This window comes from Bubalus bubalis, chromosome 15 (genome assembly GCF_019923935.1).
Source record: "Bubalus bubalis isolate 160015118507 breed Murrah chromosome 15, NDDB_SH_1, whole genome shotgun sequence".
Lineage (NCBI taxonomy): Eukaryota > Metazoa > Chordata > Mammalia > Artiodactyla > Bovidae > Bubalus > Bubalus bubalis.
Genome location: NC_059171.1, coordinates 18132525 through 18149474, shown reverse-complemented (window position 1 = coordinate 18149474; position 16950 = coordinate 18132525). Strand labels below are relative to the sequence as shown.

Genomic DNA, 16950 nt, shown 5'->3' with positions numbered 1-16950 from the left:
CAGTTCATGGGGTCTCAAGGAGTCGGACATGACTTAGTGACCGAACAACAATAAATAGTAACTTCTTTCCAAAGGGCTCCTCAAGCAGGCTTAATATTTAATGGTTAAAAAAATTTAAAAAGATACTTTTTATTTATGTAAATATATTCATCCATCTCAGTATGTAACTTGTTGAGTACCATGGGTGACTACTGTGCGTGAGGGATGCACACGCAATTCCTGACCTCAGAGAGTTTAAATTCCTCTGCAGAGGGTGACATAAGTGCCTACAGGTGTGCGAGTGACAGTCAAGTGTTCCAGCCATGCAGAAGACCATGAAGTCTGAGGTGACAAGGAAAGTGGAGAGGAGCGGGGAGCTGAGGAAAGATTCCTGAAGCAAAGTTTGCAGAGGGCATTACACATACAGACCAAGGGACAGCAGAAAGCTTGTTGGGGGGAGGGGGAGGGGCGAGGGGTGCAGTGTCGTGACAAAGTGTTAGTCACTCAGTAGTGTCTGACTCTTTGCGAACCCATGGACTGTAGCCTGCCAGTATATTCTGTCCCTGGAATTCTTCAGGCAAGAATTCTGGAGTGGGTGGCTTTCCCTTCTCCAGGGGATCTTCCCGACTCAGGGATCCAACCCGGGTCTCCTGCATTGCTGGCAGATTCTTCACCACCTGAGCCACCAGGGAAGCAAAGATTATAATGATCTGCAACAGCATACTGGGCAACTGAACACAGGCTGAAACAGTCTGCACAAAATAATGCTTCAGGAAAAGTCATCCTGATGCCACGGTGGATTGGAGGAGGCAGAGACACCAGTCAGAAGGCTTCTCCAAAACTCTGGGATCGATGTGGAAAGAGTATGATTAAGGTGGTAGCTAAGAAATGAAAGAAGTTTGCACAAACATCTTCTACAATTGTCTTCATATATGTACAAGGATGTATGAGCTTTATGTGTTAACCAATTAACGCACCTTCAATGTCTTAAAAAATCAGATTTACGCAGAAATGTTAGAAGGGTATTAAATACTGCATTCATCCCACTGAAATGATAATCTGTTGACAAAGCTGAAAAACGGGCAGTTTACCTGTTACAATCCTGAATACAGCCACTGCAGTTTCCGTCTTTGAGGTAACATGCTGCTCTATTTGAATATAAGATACTTAGATCGGCTGCACTTCCACTTCCTAAAAATCACATTTAATTAAATGGTTACAATCCATTTGGCGAATCACAGTTCAGCAGAAAACTGAGGTCTCCGGCGGCACCGCGGTCCTGCACCCGCGGCTAACGCGGCTGCGAGCAGCTGCCCGTGTCCGCGCTGGCCGGAGGCCAAGCCCGTGACCGGCAGCTGCCCACGCGCCCCGCCCCGGGCACACGCGGCGCGCTCCGAGGTTCGGCCGCATCCGCCCTGCCCTCGGTTCCCGGGAAGGGAACGGACGCAGCGGGCGCCTGTCATTCGCAAGGGGCCAGGGAGACCGCCGGGCGCAGCTCACTCACCTGCGGGCTCCAGCTGCGCGATCGCCGCCGAGTACTTGAGCGCCGCCTCGGAGAACTGCCCATTTTGAAAGAGCTCGTTGCCCTGGCTCTTCAGGACGGCGGGACCCATCGGGGCGGCGGGCACCGGCGGGGGCGCGTCGGGTCCCAGGGACGCGCCGGCCGCGGGCTCCCCGGCGCCCCGCCCGCCGCCCGGCTGCCCGTTGGCGCCGCCCGCCGGGGCCGGGGCCCGCGGTCGGTCCCGCTTGTCCGCGCCGGCCCCTGGCGCCCGGCCCCGCCGCGGCGCACCCCTCTCCGGCCGCTTGCCGCCCTCGCTCCTGCGCGTCAGCTTCTTCTGGATGTTGCCCATGGCGCGCGGCTCGGCGGCGCTCCCGGCTCCCGCCGGCTCCGCGGCCTCTGTGGGGAGTGGATGCGGGAAGTGACTGTTTGCATCATCCGGAGCAGCTACCGCGGAGGCCGCGGCAGTGCCGGCAGGGGGGCGGGGTCCCGGGCGAAGCCGGGAGGAGCCGGCCCGCCCCTCGCCGGGAGCCGGGCAGTTCCGGCGCCGCTGGGGGCCGGTCAGCCCCGAGGGTTGAGCGCGAGAGGCAGCGCTCCTGTGGACCCCGGAGGTTTCCCGGGCTGAGGACTCAAGTCAAGCCCGGATTTAACTCTGCGAACGCCGAAGAGCTTGGGATGTGAAAACCGGCATTTCAAACATCATTCCCTTCATCACAGCGTACGTGTCGAGGTAGACCTTACAAAATTTGTACTTTTCTTCCGCCTAACAATTTACAAATGAATGAATGAAGTTACTAAGACTTGAATACAACTGCACTCCCAAGTTAGGGTACCCTTTCCTTCTGTTAAAGAACTGGGAGAAGATAATTTTTTCAAATTATCTATTTCAAATAATCAAAAAATTATCAATTTTTTCAAAGTATCAAGTCCAAGTGATTTTTAAGGCATTTAAAAATGATTTTAGCAAAGAACTCACATAAAACAGGCACCTAGTTTTTAAAGTGAACCTTAAAAAGTCAGTAAAATTTCCATTACAATACCTTACTCCAAGTTAAAAATTCGTCTGATCTTGATTGAAAGATTTCAAGTATTCATCAGAGCTTTAATAATTGATTATTGAACTGATTTTTAACTATGAAAATAATATAAATATTTCATTGATGGGTGTCTAAATATTTAAAACAAAGCAATTCATCATTTCAAAGCACTAACTGCAGAGACTTCCCAACTTTCTCTTGTAATAAATTCTCATCTAATTTTTAATGAATGTATTTCCCATTCTGTTTCATGAATGTTAAAGCCAGAATCTGAAGCACAGATGAAATAGAAAGCCACAAGTACATAAATGAAAATCAGTGGATAGATGATGGTCACCTTAAGGCAAGCAATGAGTTTATCAGTTCAGTTCAGTTCATTTGCTCAGTTGTGTCCGACTCTTTGCCACCCCATGAATCGCAGCACGCCAGGCCTCCCTGTCCATCACCAACTCCCGGAGTCTACTCAAACTCATGTCCATTGAGTTGGTGATGCCATCCAGCCATCTCATAGCATATTGGGCACCTACCGACCTGGGGAGTTCCTCTTTCAGTATCCTATCATTTTGCCTTGTGAGAGGGCATCAGAGGGCAGACACACTGAAACCATAATCAAAGAAAGCTAACCAATCTGATCACATGGACCACAGCCTGTCTAACTCAATGAAACTAAGCCATGCCGTGTGGGGCCACCCAGGACGGACGGGTCATGGTGGAGAGGGCTGACAGAATGTGGTCCACTGGAGAAGGGAATGGCACACCACTTCAGTATTCTTGCCTTGAGAACCCCATGAACACTATGAAAAGGCAAAATGAGTGTATAAAAAGCACACTAATTAATAGAGTTTTCTATACAGCAGAATGACATTCAATTTTGGATCACTAACCAAAAGAGGCTTAATTATTAAAACAAAAGATGATCTTGTAATAGTGATAAACCCCTAGATTGAACCCAGTAGAATTATTACAGCAAGGCTCTATTACTCTTCATCTGGTATTTGCTGCTCAGGTTCCACCCAGAATAAAAATGGACGGAAGCATAAATCAGTGTCAGCAGAAATGATGAGCAGCTAGTATTGTTTTCGGTTCCCTTGTGTGTCATCATGTCTGACCAATACTGTTACTAAATAGCTGCTATTTATTTAAAACTTACTATGAGTCAGGACCTTTACTTACATAATCATTCCTCATTATCATTAATCTTCATACCAAGTATTATCCCCACATTACAAATGAAGAAAGAGAGACACAAGGAAAAGACTAAGGAATTCGCTCAAGCATGAAGATCTGGAAACCAACATAACTGGGATTCAGGATCCAGAGGAAATGAAATGAATGCTGTACCTCTTTCCTTAAGATTGAAATGCCCCTGAAATTTTCCTGCACAGGTAAGCAGAGGCCCAAACACGGAAAGACCTGTGAGACCTGGGGGCTATTTAGCTCCCTGGAAGGCATTCCAGAGGAGTCGTTCAGAAGATGGCTCCAAATATAGATCAGAGGAGGCCTTATCTGGAAGACACTGACTTGGGAATTTCGAGCATAAAAACAATCATTGAAGTTTGCTGGGTGTGGAGGGAGTCACTGAGATCTTCCAAAGGATTCCTGAGAAATAAAACACTTAAAAAGATGATCAGAATTGCCAGTGGAAGTGGAGTACCACCTAGAAACGAGAGGAAAAAACCGGGAAGGTGTACTGCTTCAGAAACCAAGAGGAAAGAGCATTTCAGGGACAAGGGAGTCAATGATTAACAACTGTCAAAGGAAGGAATGACCAACAGTTCTCACTGCATAAAGACTGAAGGAAACCATCAGATCTAAAAACCACAAAGACTTCAGTAGCCTTGGGTGGTGTGGTGGTTTAGGGTAGCTGGTAGATACAAAAATTCTTAATGAAATACTAACAAACTGAATCCAATAGCATATTAAAAGCATTATACATCTTGACCAATGGGATTTATCTCAGGAATGGAAGAGTATTTCAACAGTAGAAAAATCAATCTATTCAATACCTGCCATTAATAGAACATGGGGGAAAAACCATATAACCATAGCTGACACTGAAAAGGAACTTGACAAAATCCAATAGTCTTTCATGATTTAAAAAAAAAAAAAAACTCAAAAAATGAAGAAGTAAAACTTCCAACATGATTAAGTATATTAAGTACATTTATGAAAAACTCACAGCTAAGATCATATTCAGTAGTGAAACCCTAAAAGCTTTCCCCTGAAGATAGTTTTCACTGTAGCTACTCAACATTATACTGGAAGTTGTAACCTGGTCAGTTGAGACAAGAAAAAGAAAGAAAAGACATCCATACTGGAAAGGAAAAAGTAAAACTATCTCTATTCAAAGATAACATGATTATCTTCAGATAGATTCTTTAGGATTATATATTTACATAATACACGCACACACACAAACCACCAGAGTTAATAAGAAAATTCAGCAATTTCAGGGTACAAGTTGTTGTTCAGTTGCTCTGTAGTGTTTGACTCTTTTTCACCCCATGGGCTACAGCACACCAGGCTTCCCTGTCCTCTATCCCCTGGAGTTTTCTGAATGTTGAGTTTTCTGATCGTTTTCTGAAATGAACCGGAATCGTTTTTTGAATGCTGAGTTTCAAGCCAGCTTTTTCACTCTCCTCTCTCACCTTCATCAAGAGGCTCTTCACTTTCTGCCGTAAGGGTGGTGTCATCTGCATATCTGAGGTTATTATTATTTCTCCAGGCAGTCTTGATTCCACCTTGAGCTTCATCCAGCCCAGCATTTTGCATGATGTACTCGGCATATAAATTACATAAGTAGGGTGACAATATACAGCCTTGTAGTACTCCTTTCCCAATTCTGAAACAAATCCGTTGTTCCATGTCCAGTTCGAACTATTGCTTCTTGACCTGTATACAAGTTTCTCAGGAGACAGGTATTCCCATCTTTTTCAGAATTTTCTACATTTTGTTGTGATCCACATAGTCAAAGGCTTTCGCATAGTCAATGAAGCAGAAGTAGGTATTTTGGAATTTCCTTACTTTTTCAATGATCCAACGGATCTTGGCAATTTGATCTCTGGTTCCTCTGCCTTTTCTAAATCCAGCTTGAACATCTGGAAATTCTTGGTTCGCATACTACTAATGCCAAGCTTGAAGGATTTTGAGCATAATATTGCTAGTATGTGAAATGAGCGCAACTGTACAGTAATTTCAACATTCTTTGGCATTGCCTTTCTTTGGGATTGGAATGAAATCTGACCTTTTCCAATCCTGTTGCCACTGCTGAGTTTTCCAAACTTGCTGGCACTTGAGTGCCGCACTTTCACAGCATCATCTTTTAGGATTTGAAAAAGCTCAACTGGAATTCTGTCACCTCCACTAGCTTTATTCATAATAATGCTTCCTAAGGCCCACTTGACTTCACACTCCAGGATGTCTGGCTCTGGGTGTGTGATCACACCATCGTGGTTGTCCAGGTCATTAGAATCTTTTTTTGTACAGTTCTTCTGTGTATTCTTGCCACCTCTTCTTAATATTCTCTGCTTCTGTTAGGTCCATACTGTTTCTGTCCTTTTTTGTGCCCATCTTTGCAAGAAATGTTCCCTTGGTATCTCTAATTTTCTTGAAGCGGTCTCTAGTCTTTCCCATTCTACTGTTTTCCTCTATTTCTTTGCCTTGTTCACTTAAGAAGGCTTTCTTATCTCTTCTTGGATCAACATATAAAAATCTGTGATTTTTATAAACTAGCAATGAAAACTTCTGAAAAGAAATTACAAAAACAATTCCATTTACAATAGTATTCAAAGAAGTAAAATATTAAGGCAATTTTAACCAAGGCAATGGGACTTGTGGGATAAATATTGCTGAAAGACATTAAATGGAAAAATATCTCTTCATCATGGATAGGAAGACTGTCTTTTGTTAAAATATCAATACTATACAAAGCAGTCTACAGATTCAACATAATCCCTATCAAAAATCCATAACTTTTTTGGCACAAATGGAAAAGCTGATCCTTCACTTTGTATGGAATTTCAAGAGGCCTAGAATAGCCAAAACAATCTTGAAAAAGAACAGAATCAAACGACTTACACTTCAGATTTAAAAACTTATGGAAAGCTACAGTAATCAAAACAGTATGATACTGATATAACGATAGACATGTAGATCAATGAAATAGAGAGCTCAGAAATAAGCTCACGTATCTATGGCCAAGTGATTTTTTTTAGGGTAACATATGTTTTAATTTTTATCAAATGGAAATCAATGTGATAGTACAATGAAACCTCTGAAAACCACAGCTTTGGACCACATCAGTCAGTCCATCAATCAGGTGGGGTTTTTTGTTGTTGTTTTTTTGTGTGTGTGGTATAGTTGATTTACAGTATTACATAAGTTTTAGGTATACAAAATAGTGATTCGCAGTTTTTAAAGGTTAGACTCTATAGTTACTATAAAACATTGACTATATTCCCTGTGCTGTATAATAAATCCTTGTATCTTATTTGTTTTATACATAATAGTCTGTACCACTTAATTTGACCCCCCTAGCATGCCCCTTCCCCTCCCTTTACCCTCTGGTAACCACTAGTTTGTTCTCTGTCTCTTTCTTTTTTGTTGTATCCACTAGCTTATTTTATTTTTTAGATTCCACATATAAGTTTTATCATACAGTATTTGTCTTTCTCTGACTTATTTCACTAAGCATAATCCCCTTCATCCACATGATGCTGCAAATGACAAAATTTCACTCTTTTTTAAGATGGAGTAGTATTCCAGTGTGTGTGTGAATATTATATTTTCTGTAGCCATTCATCTGCCGATGGACACAGGCTGCTTGCATATCTTGGCTATTGTAAATAATGCTGCTATGAACATTGGGGTGCATGCATCTTTTCGAATTAGTGCTTTTGTTTTATTTGAATATATACCCTGGATTAGAGCTGCTGGATCATATGGTAGTTCTACTTTAGTTCATTGAGAAACTGCCATGCTTCGTGCACCAATCTGTTCCCACCAACAGTGCACAAGGGTTACAGTTTCTCCACATCCTTGCCAACATTTGTTATTTGTGGTCTTTTTGATGTTAGCCACTCTGACAGATGTGAGGTGATATCTCACTGTGGTTTTGATTTGTATTTCTCTGATGATTAATGATGTTGAGCATCTTTTCCTGTGCCTGTTGGCTATTTATATATCTTCTTTGGAAAAATGTCTATTCAGATGTTCTGCCCATTTTCTAATTGAGTGGTTTGTTTTGACAGAGCAAGTTAGCACTGTTTATATATGTGGGATATTAATCTCTATTGATCATATCATTTGCAAATATATTCTCCCATTCAGTAGATTGTCTTTTTGTTTTGCTGGTGATTTCCTTTGCTGTACTTTTTAGTTCAATTAGGTCTCATCTGTTTATTTTTGCCTTTGTTTCCTTTGACTTAGGAGACAGATCCCCCTCCCCCCCCCAAATACAACTTATGTCAAAGAATGTTTGTCCTAAGTTTTCTTCAGGAGTTTTATGGTTTCTGGTCCTAGATTTAGGTCTTTAATCCATTTTGAGTTTACTTGTGTATATGGTGGTAGAAAATGTTCTAATTTCATTCTTTTACTTGGAACTGTTTAGTCTTCCCAGTACCACTTATTGGAGAGACTGTTTTTTCTCCATTATATATTCTTGCTTGCTTTGTTGTAGATTAATTGACCATAAGTGTGTGGGTATGGCCAACTAACTTCTGACAAAGATGCCAAGTCCATTCAATAAGGAAAGAATAGTTTTGTTTTTTTAACAAATGATGTTAGGATAACTAGATTTCTACATGTCAAACAATAACAAAAAACCCAAAAAACCAAAGCTAAGTTGGACTCCTTCTTATATGAATTAATCAAAATAAGTCAATGACCTAAAAATAAGAGGTAAAACCCTAGAACTCTTAGAAGAAAACATAGGAGTAAATCTACATGACCTTGGATTTAACAGTTGATTTTTGTATACGACACCAAACTTTTGTGCCTCAACTGATATTATCAAGAAAGTTTAAAAACCTGTGGAATGGAAGAAATATGCTAATCAAGTATCTGATAAGGGTCTAGTATTCAGAATATATAAATAACACTTAAAGTGAAACAATAACAATACAACCTTCAAAATGGGCAAATGACTCGAATAAACATTTCTCCAAAGAAGACACACAAATGGCTAATAAACACAAGGAAAATGATCAACATAATAAGTCAATGTTGTTGTTATTCAGTTGCTAAGTCATGTCCAACTCTTTTTGGCTCCTTGGACCACAGCATGCCAGGCTTCCCTGTCTTTCACTATCTCCTAGAGTTTGCTCAAACTCATGTCCACTGAGTCAGTGATGCCATCCGACCATCTCATCCTCTGTCGCCTCCTTCTCCTCCTGCCCTCAATCTTTTCCAGCATCAAGGTCTTTTCCAATGAGTTGGCTCTTCCCATCAGGTGGCCAAAGTATTGGAGCTTCAGCTTCAGCATCAGTCTTTGCAATGAATATTCAGGGTTGATTTTCTTTTGAATTGACTGGTTTGATCTCCACGCTGTCCAAGAGCATGTCCATGTCAAAAGTTTTCTCCAGCACCACAGTTGGAAAGCATCAATTCTTTGGCGCTTAGCCTTCTTTATGGTCCAACTCTCACATCTGTACATGACTACTGGAAAAACCGTGGCTTTAAGTATACAGACCATGGTCAGCAAAGTGATATCTCTGCTTTTTAATACTCTGTCTAGGTTTGTCATAACTTTTCTTCCAAGGAGCAGGTGTCTTTTAATTTCATGGCTGCAGTCACTGTCCACAGTGATTCTGGAGCCCCCCCCCCCAAAATAGTATCTGTCACTGTTTCCACTTTTTCCCCATCTATTTGCCATGAAGTGATGGGATGATGTCATGATCTTAGCTTTTTTGAGGGAAATCCAAATCAAAACCATAAGGAATTAACACTTTACACCCCTTGGGATGGTTATACTGAAAGTGGTGAACTATAACAAGTGTTTGAAAGAATGTGGAGGAATTGGAATCTTTATATACTGCGCTCCAGTTCTCTTGCCTGGAAAATCCCATGGATGGAGGAGCCTAGTAGGGGTCTCCATAGGGTCGCTAAGAGTCAGACACGACTGAGAGACTTCACTTTCACTTTTCACCTTCATGCATTGGAGAAGGAAATGGCAACCCACTCCAGTGTTCTTGCCTGGAGAATCCCAGGGATGGGGAAGCCTGGTGGGCTGCCATCTATGGGGTTGCACAGAGTCGGACACAACTGAAGTGACTTAGCAGCAGTAGCAGCAGTGAGAATATAAAATGGTGTAGCCACTTTGGAAAACAGTCTTGCAGTTCCTTTAGAAGGTAAACATACAGTTTCCATATAAACCAGTATTCTACTCTTAAGTTTGCTGCTGCTACTGCTGCTAATTTGCTTCAGTTGTGTCCGACTCTGTGCGGCCCCATAGACGGCAGCCCACCAGGCTCCCCTGTCCCTGGGATTCTCCATTTCCTCCTCCAATGCATGAAAGTGAAAAGTGAAAGTGAAGTCGCTCAGTCGTGTCTGATTCTTTGTGACCCCTTGGACTGCAGTCCACCAGGCTCCTCCGTCCATGGGATTCTCCAGGCAAGAGTACTGGAGTAGGGTGCCATCGCCTTCTCTGACTCTTAAGTTTATACCTCCCCAAATTATAAACATATTTACATACACAGACACAAACCAAAAATTCCTGTACATGAATGTTCATGGAAGCATTATTCATTATAGCCACAAATGGAAAAACCTAAATGTCCATCAACTGGTTAATGAAAAAAGAAAATGTGATACTATCCATGCAATGGAATATTTGTCCATAAAAAGGAGTGAAGTACTAAAACATTGGTCTTAGTAATATTTTTTTGGATATGTATACTCAGACAAGAGAAATAAAAGTAAAAACAAACAAATGGGACTACATCAAGCTAAAGAACTTTTGCACAGCAAACTATGAAAAACTGAAAAGGCCACCTATTGAATGGAAGAAGATATTTGTAAACAATATATCTGATAAGGAGTTAGTATCCAACATATATAAACAACTCATATAACTCAATAGCAAAAAAACAAACAGCTTGGTTTAAAAATGGACATAGGATATGAATAAACATTTCTCCCAAGAAAACATACAGATGGCCAATAGGTACATGAAAAGATGCTCAACACTACTGATCATCAGAGATTAAAACAACAATGATCTATCAGCTCACACCTGTCAGAATGGCTATTATCAAAAAGACAACGATTAAGTGTTAGCAAAGATGTGGAGAAAGTGTAATCCTTGTGCACTCTTGGTATAAATGTGAATTGGTATAGCAAGTTTGGAGAACAATACGGAAGTTCCTCAAAAAATTAAAAATAGAACTATCATACTAACAATTCCACTCCTGGGTATTTGTCTGAAGAAAACAAAAGCACTAATCAGAAAAGATAAATACACCTCTCAGCGTTATTTACAACAGCCAAGATATGGAAGCAACCTAAGTGCCCAGTAATAGATGAACGGATAAAGAAGATGTAATTTATTTATATATAAACACACACTCCAGTATTCTTGCCAGGAGAATCCCTTGGACAGAGAAGCCTGGCAAGCTATGGTCCATAGGGTCACAAAGAGTCGGACACAACTGAAGCAACTTGGCACACACTTAGCGTATGTGTGTGTGTGTGTGTGTGTATATATATATTTATGTATATTTATAATGAAATATTATATTACTTGGTCATAAAAAATGAAATCTTGCCATTTGTGACAACATAGATAAATGTACAGGGTATTATGCTAGGTGAAATAAGTCAGAGAAAAACAAATAATGTATGATTTCACTTACATGTGGAATATAAAAACAAAGCAAATGAACAAACATAACAAAACAATCACAGATACAGGTGGTGGCTGGAGGCAAAAGGGCTGAAGGGAGGAGGTTTTCTGAGGAAGATTAAGAGACGCAGACTCCAGTTACAAAAATAAATGAGTCACAGTTATGAAATGTATAGTATGGGGAATATAGTCAACAATTGTGTAATACCTTTACATGGTGACAGATCATAGCTAGACTTACTGTGGGGATCATTTTGAAATGTATAGAGATATGAACTCACAAAGAGTCGGACACGACTGAGCAACTGAACTGAACTGACTGATGAACTCACTAAGTTGTATAACATGTTGTCGGTCAATTATACTTCAAAACCAAACAAACAAATGCACATTAAATAGAAAAAAGATCAGATCTGTGGTTACCAGAGGTGGGGAACGAGGGGAGGGGGAACTGAATGAAGGCAGTCAGACGTCCAGTTATGAGATAAGCACTAGGGATGTAATGTGCAACATGATAAACATAATTAACAGTTTTATATGAAAGCTGTTAAAAGAGAACAACAGTTCTAGAGTTCTCATCATAAGGAATAAGATTTTCTATTAAAAAAATTCATTACCATGTGAGATGATGGATGCTTTCTAAGCTTATTGTGCTAATCATTTCATGGTTTATGTGTCAAATCATTATGCTGTACACCTTAAACTTGATACAGTGCTGATGTCAATTATATCTCAATAAAACTGAAAGGGGAAAAACAAAGGATGAAGTACTGATACATATTGCAACATGGATGAACCCTGAAAACATCATGCTATCGTGAGAGAAGCCAGACACAAAAGACCACATATTGCATGATCCCATTACATGAGATATTCAGGACAGACAAATCCATAGAGACAGAAAGTTGATTAGTAGTTGCCAGGGGGAAAGGGAGACAGGACTTACTGCTAATGGGTATGGGATTTCTTTTTGTGATGATGAAATGTTTTAAAATTAGACAATCGGGATGGTTGTACAACCTTGTGAGTATACTAAAATCCAGTGAATTTGTAAAGGATGAATTTTATGATACAGGAATTATATCTCAATTTTTTAAAAATTTGAGATATAAATTTTACCTTACCCTTATTTTAAGGGTAAAATAAAATTATTTTATCTTAACCTTGACAACAAAGAATACTTTTTTCCTATCCTGGTTAATTGGATGGGAGAGGAAAAAAGAATCTAATTTTCACCTTTTTATTAGCAATAAAAAATATATTGATCATTTAATTTCTTCAATAGTGATTTATCTACTTATATGCTTTGTGGACAGAGGAGCCTGGCGGGCTACAGTCCATGGGGTCACAAACAGTTGGACATGACTGAGCACGCACACACGCACACACACACACACACGCTTTGTTCATTTTGGTTCTAGGCTCTTTAACTTGGTCTTATTGCTTTGTAAAAGTTCTTCATATTTAATGTCATTAACCCCTTGTGCTTCTCTTATTTTGTCATTTGCCTTTTAATGTTTTTTGGTATCTATCTTATATAATTTTAAATTTTTACATAATCAAAATAATTCTTTTTCTTTATGATTTTGTGCCTTTTAACTCTTTGAAATCCCCACCTTGACACCCTCCTGATTCCAACAATTCTAGGACAATAAAAATATTTATATTTTATTCTTCTGTTTGTTATTGACTTTAATTATCTTATATTTCATTTTTAAGCAGGGAACAAGCAACAACACTACCAGGGAGTCTAGATGCTACTTTCCTCTGATGGCCATTTCTAAATGCTCTCTCCTAGGGACTTGTGTGCGTGCTCAGTCATGTCTGATTCTGCGGCCCCATGGATTGTAGCTCTCCAGGCTCCTCTGTCCATGGGATTCTCCAGGCAAAAATGCTGGAGTGGGTCACCATTTTCTTCTCCAAGGGATCTTCCCACCTCAAGGATCAAACATGCGTCTCCTGCATTGGCAGGCCGATGCTTTACCACTGGGACACCCCCTCTACTAGAGAAAGAAAATGAAAATAGGGAAGTTTCCGAGAAAGCCCAGGAATTCAAATCCCAGAACCAATCAGCTCTGGGAGTCCTTAGAAGGACAGGTGAAGAAAGCCTGTCAATTGTCTTATCTCAGAACCTGACACAGAGTCGGTGCTCAGTAGCTGTGAGCTGTTAGATTAAACCCACTGGTTACGTTGTACCTCAGTCTGGATGAATTGGGCCTGGCCAACCCAGGTGGAACCTGCAGGGGAGCAGCATTATCACCTGAGGTTAGAACACACTAATTGCTGCATTTTCCCATGGTATTCAGGGCTCCTTGCATCATACCCCATAATGACTGAGGGTTCTTTCTTGGAATGTGGTGGGAGGGGAACCACCAGCAAAGATTCCAACTTGATAACCTCTCTCTGGGCTTTCACATGATTTTCCTAAAAGTAACTTGGATTTCTCCTGTCTTGTCCAAGCCTTCAGGACCTCTCTGTCCATGTTATCTAACAATGGAACTTGGTAAAAATGAATATAAGATAGTTTTATTGTTCTTATTTCATCTTCAAAGCAATGCTACTGGGCTTCCAGCCATTTAATCTACTTAATCTTTTTTTTTTTAATATATCTTGGGATTTTTTATGAATATAGAAAAACCCCAAAATATAGGACTTGATAGGAAAACATACATTAAAATTTTATACACAGTTAAATCTTAACAGTAAAAAAAATTCATACAGACTCATGCATAAGGAGGATGGGGGTGGTGGGGGGGGAATCCAGCAAAAAACTGTAGTCGTTTCTTTGAGCTGTGAATTAAGGTTAATCTACCTAATCTTGATTTGCTTTCCTGAGAAAGGGGAATTTAAAATTTTCTATTCTTCCTATAAGACATTTTTGTTCTCTGAATCTTGTGTATTTGTATGCATTCCCTAATCTACAAATGATTATGGAGGGCCATGAATGCCAGGATCAGAAATGGTCCTCTTAAAGCTCTGATTGCTTGGAGATCTGAATACTGCTACTCTATGGGACTTGCCTTAGGGATAACCACCTAACTCAGACAGAAACATATCAATCTGATAAGCGATATTACACTACAACAATCCTGACTCAGATTTTTAATCATGGAACCATGTGTGTTACGGGCTTCCCCTGTACCTCAGTTGGTAAAGAATCTGCCGGCAATACAGGAAACCCAGTTTCGATTCCTAGGTTGGGAAGATCCCCTGGAGAAAGGAACAGCTATCCATTCCAGTACTCTTGCCTGGAGAATCCCATGGACAGAGGAGCCTGGCTGGCTACTGTCCATAGAGTAGCGCGAGTCGGACATGACTCAGCAACTAAACCACCACCATATTACAAATTTTTTGATTAGCCCTCTCTTGTTTATCTCTAATTGTGAAGAGGGCATTTTAGTATTTTGAGATGCAATTGACACAAAACATTGTATAAGTTTAAGTTGTACAATGTGGTGATTTGATACACATATGCTGCTGCTGCTGCTGCTGCTGCTAAGTCGCTTCAGTCGTGTCCGACTCTGTGCGACTCCATAGACGGCAGCCCACCAGGCTCCCCCATCCCTGGGATTCTCCAAGCAAGAACACTGGAGTGGGTTGCCATTTCCTTCTCCAATGCATGAAAGTAAAAAGTGAAAGTGAAGTTGCTCAGTTGTGTCCGACTTTTAGCGACTCCATGGACTGCAGCCTACCAGGCTCCTCTGTCCATGGATTTTCCAATCAAGAGTACTAGAGTGGGGTGCCATTGCCTTCTCCATGGTACACATATATATATTGCAAAATGATTACCACAATAGGGTTACTTAACCCATCCTTCACCTGGCAAAACTACATTTTTTGTAATAAGAATATTTAAGATCTACTTTCTTAGCAACTTTCAAGTATATAATATGGTATTGTTAACTATAGACATCATGCTGTATACTGAATCCCCAGAACTTACTCATCTTATAACTGGAAGTTTATACCCTTTGACCAACTTCTCCCAATACCTCCAACCCTCAGCACCTAGCAACCACCATTCTAGTCTCTATTATTATGAATTTGGCTTTTTTAAGATTCCACACATAAGTGAGATCATACAATATTTATCTTTCTCTGACTTGCCTCACTTAGCATAGTATCCTCAAGTTCCATCCATGTTGTTAAAAATGGCAGGATTTTCCTTTATGTTATGGCAGGATAATATTCCTCTTGAGTGTGTTTGTGTATCTGTGTCTGTGTCTGTTTATATCACACTTTCTGTACTTATTCATCCGTTGGTAGACACTAAGATTGTTTCCATGTCTTGGCTATTGGGAATAATACTGCAATAAACAATGGATATCTCTTCAAGACAGTGATTTCATTTCTTTTGGACATACACCCAGAAGTGAGATGGCTGAATCATATTTAACATTTTTTAGTTAAAATGTAATTTTTAATTTTTTTACTTAGAAATTTGAAAATAGTTTTATTTTTAATATTTTGAGGAACCACCATACTCTTTTCCATAGTGGTTATATTCCCTCCAACAGTGTACACGAGTTCCCTTTACTCCATATCCTTGCTGACACTTGTGATCTCTTGTCTTCTTGATGATGGCCATTCACACAGGAGTGAGGTTTTCATTGTGTTTTGGCTTTCCATTTCCCTGATGATTAATGATATTGAGCACCTTTTCATGTACTTGTTGGCCAAATAAATGAAGGTCTTCTTTGGGAAAATGTCTATTCAGTTCCTCTGCCCATTTTTTAAATCAAAATCAATATTAGTCCTTAACTCACTTGTTTCTCAACATATGTTCAAACTCTGATAAGAGTTCTTGGTACAGCATCAGCACAAGAGTGGATAAACACCAAATTCTACCTGTTTCTTTCACAGGATAGCCCTGTGATGTTCAGCCTGGGTTTTATGGAACCTATACTTTCTTGTTGTTGTTTATTCGCTAAGTCATGTCTGACTCTTTGCAACCCCGTGAACTGCAGCAGGCCAGGCTTCCCTGTACTTCACTGTCTCCCAGAGTTTGCTCAAACTCATGTCCATTGAGTTGGTGATGCCATCCAATCATCTCATCTTCTTTCTCCCCCTTCTTCATTGGCCCTCAATCTTTCCCAGCATCAGGGTCTTTTTCTAATGAGTTGGCTCCTCGCATCAGGTAGCCAAAGTATTGCAGCTTCAGCATCAGTCCTTCCAATGAACATACAAGGACTGATTTCCTTTAGGACTGACTGGTTTGATCTCCATGCTGTCCAAGGAACGCTCAAGAGTCTTCTCCAGCACCACAATTCGAAAGCATCAATTCTTTGGCATTCAGCCTTCTTATGGTCCAATTCTCACATCCATACATGACTATTGGAAAAACTATACCTTTGACTATATGGACTTTCATCAGCAAAGTAATGTCTCTGGTTTTTAATATGCTCTCTGGGTTTGTGACAAGCTTTTCTTCCAAGGAGCAAGCATCTTTTAATTTCGTGGCTACAGTTACCCTCTGCAGTGATTTTGGAGCCAAAAAAAACAAAATCTGTCACTGTTTCTACTTTTTCCCCATCTATTTGCCAAGTGATAGGAATGGATGCCATGATCTTTGTTTTCTTGAATGTTGAGTTTTAAGC

General features: G+C 40.4%; 1 protein-coding gene across 1 annotated transcript in view; it reads right to left on the bottom strand.

The window, feature by feature from the left end:
- Nucleotides 1–16950, bottom strand: part of SPAG1 (sperm associated antigen 1) — an 84931-nt gene that overhangs the window by 25061 nt on the left and 42920 nt on the right. Inside the window, exons 11-12 of the mRNA XM_025265084.3 lie at nucleotides 1484–1876; nucleotides 1071–1170 (exon numbers count right to left, since the gene is read on the bottom strand). Coding sequence (XP_025120869.3) covers nucleotides 1071–1170; nucleotides 1484–1876 — 493 coding nt within the window. The remainder of the gene's footprint in view (nucleotides 1–1070; nucleotides 1171–1483; nucleotides 1877–16950) is intronic.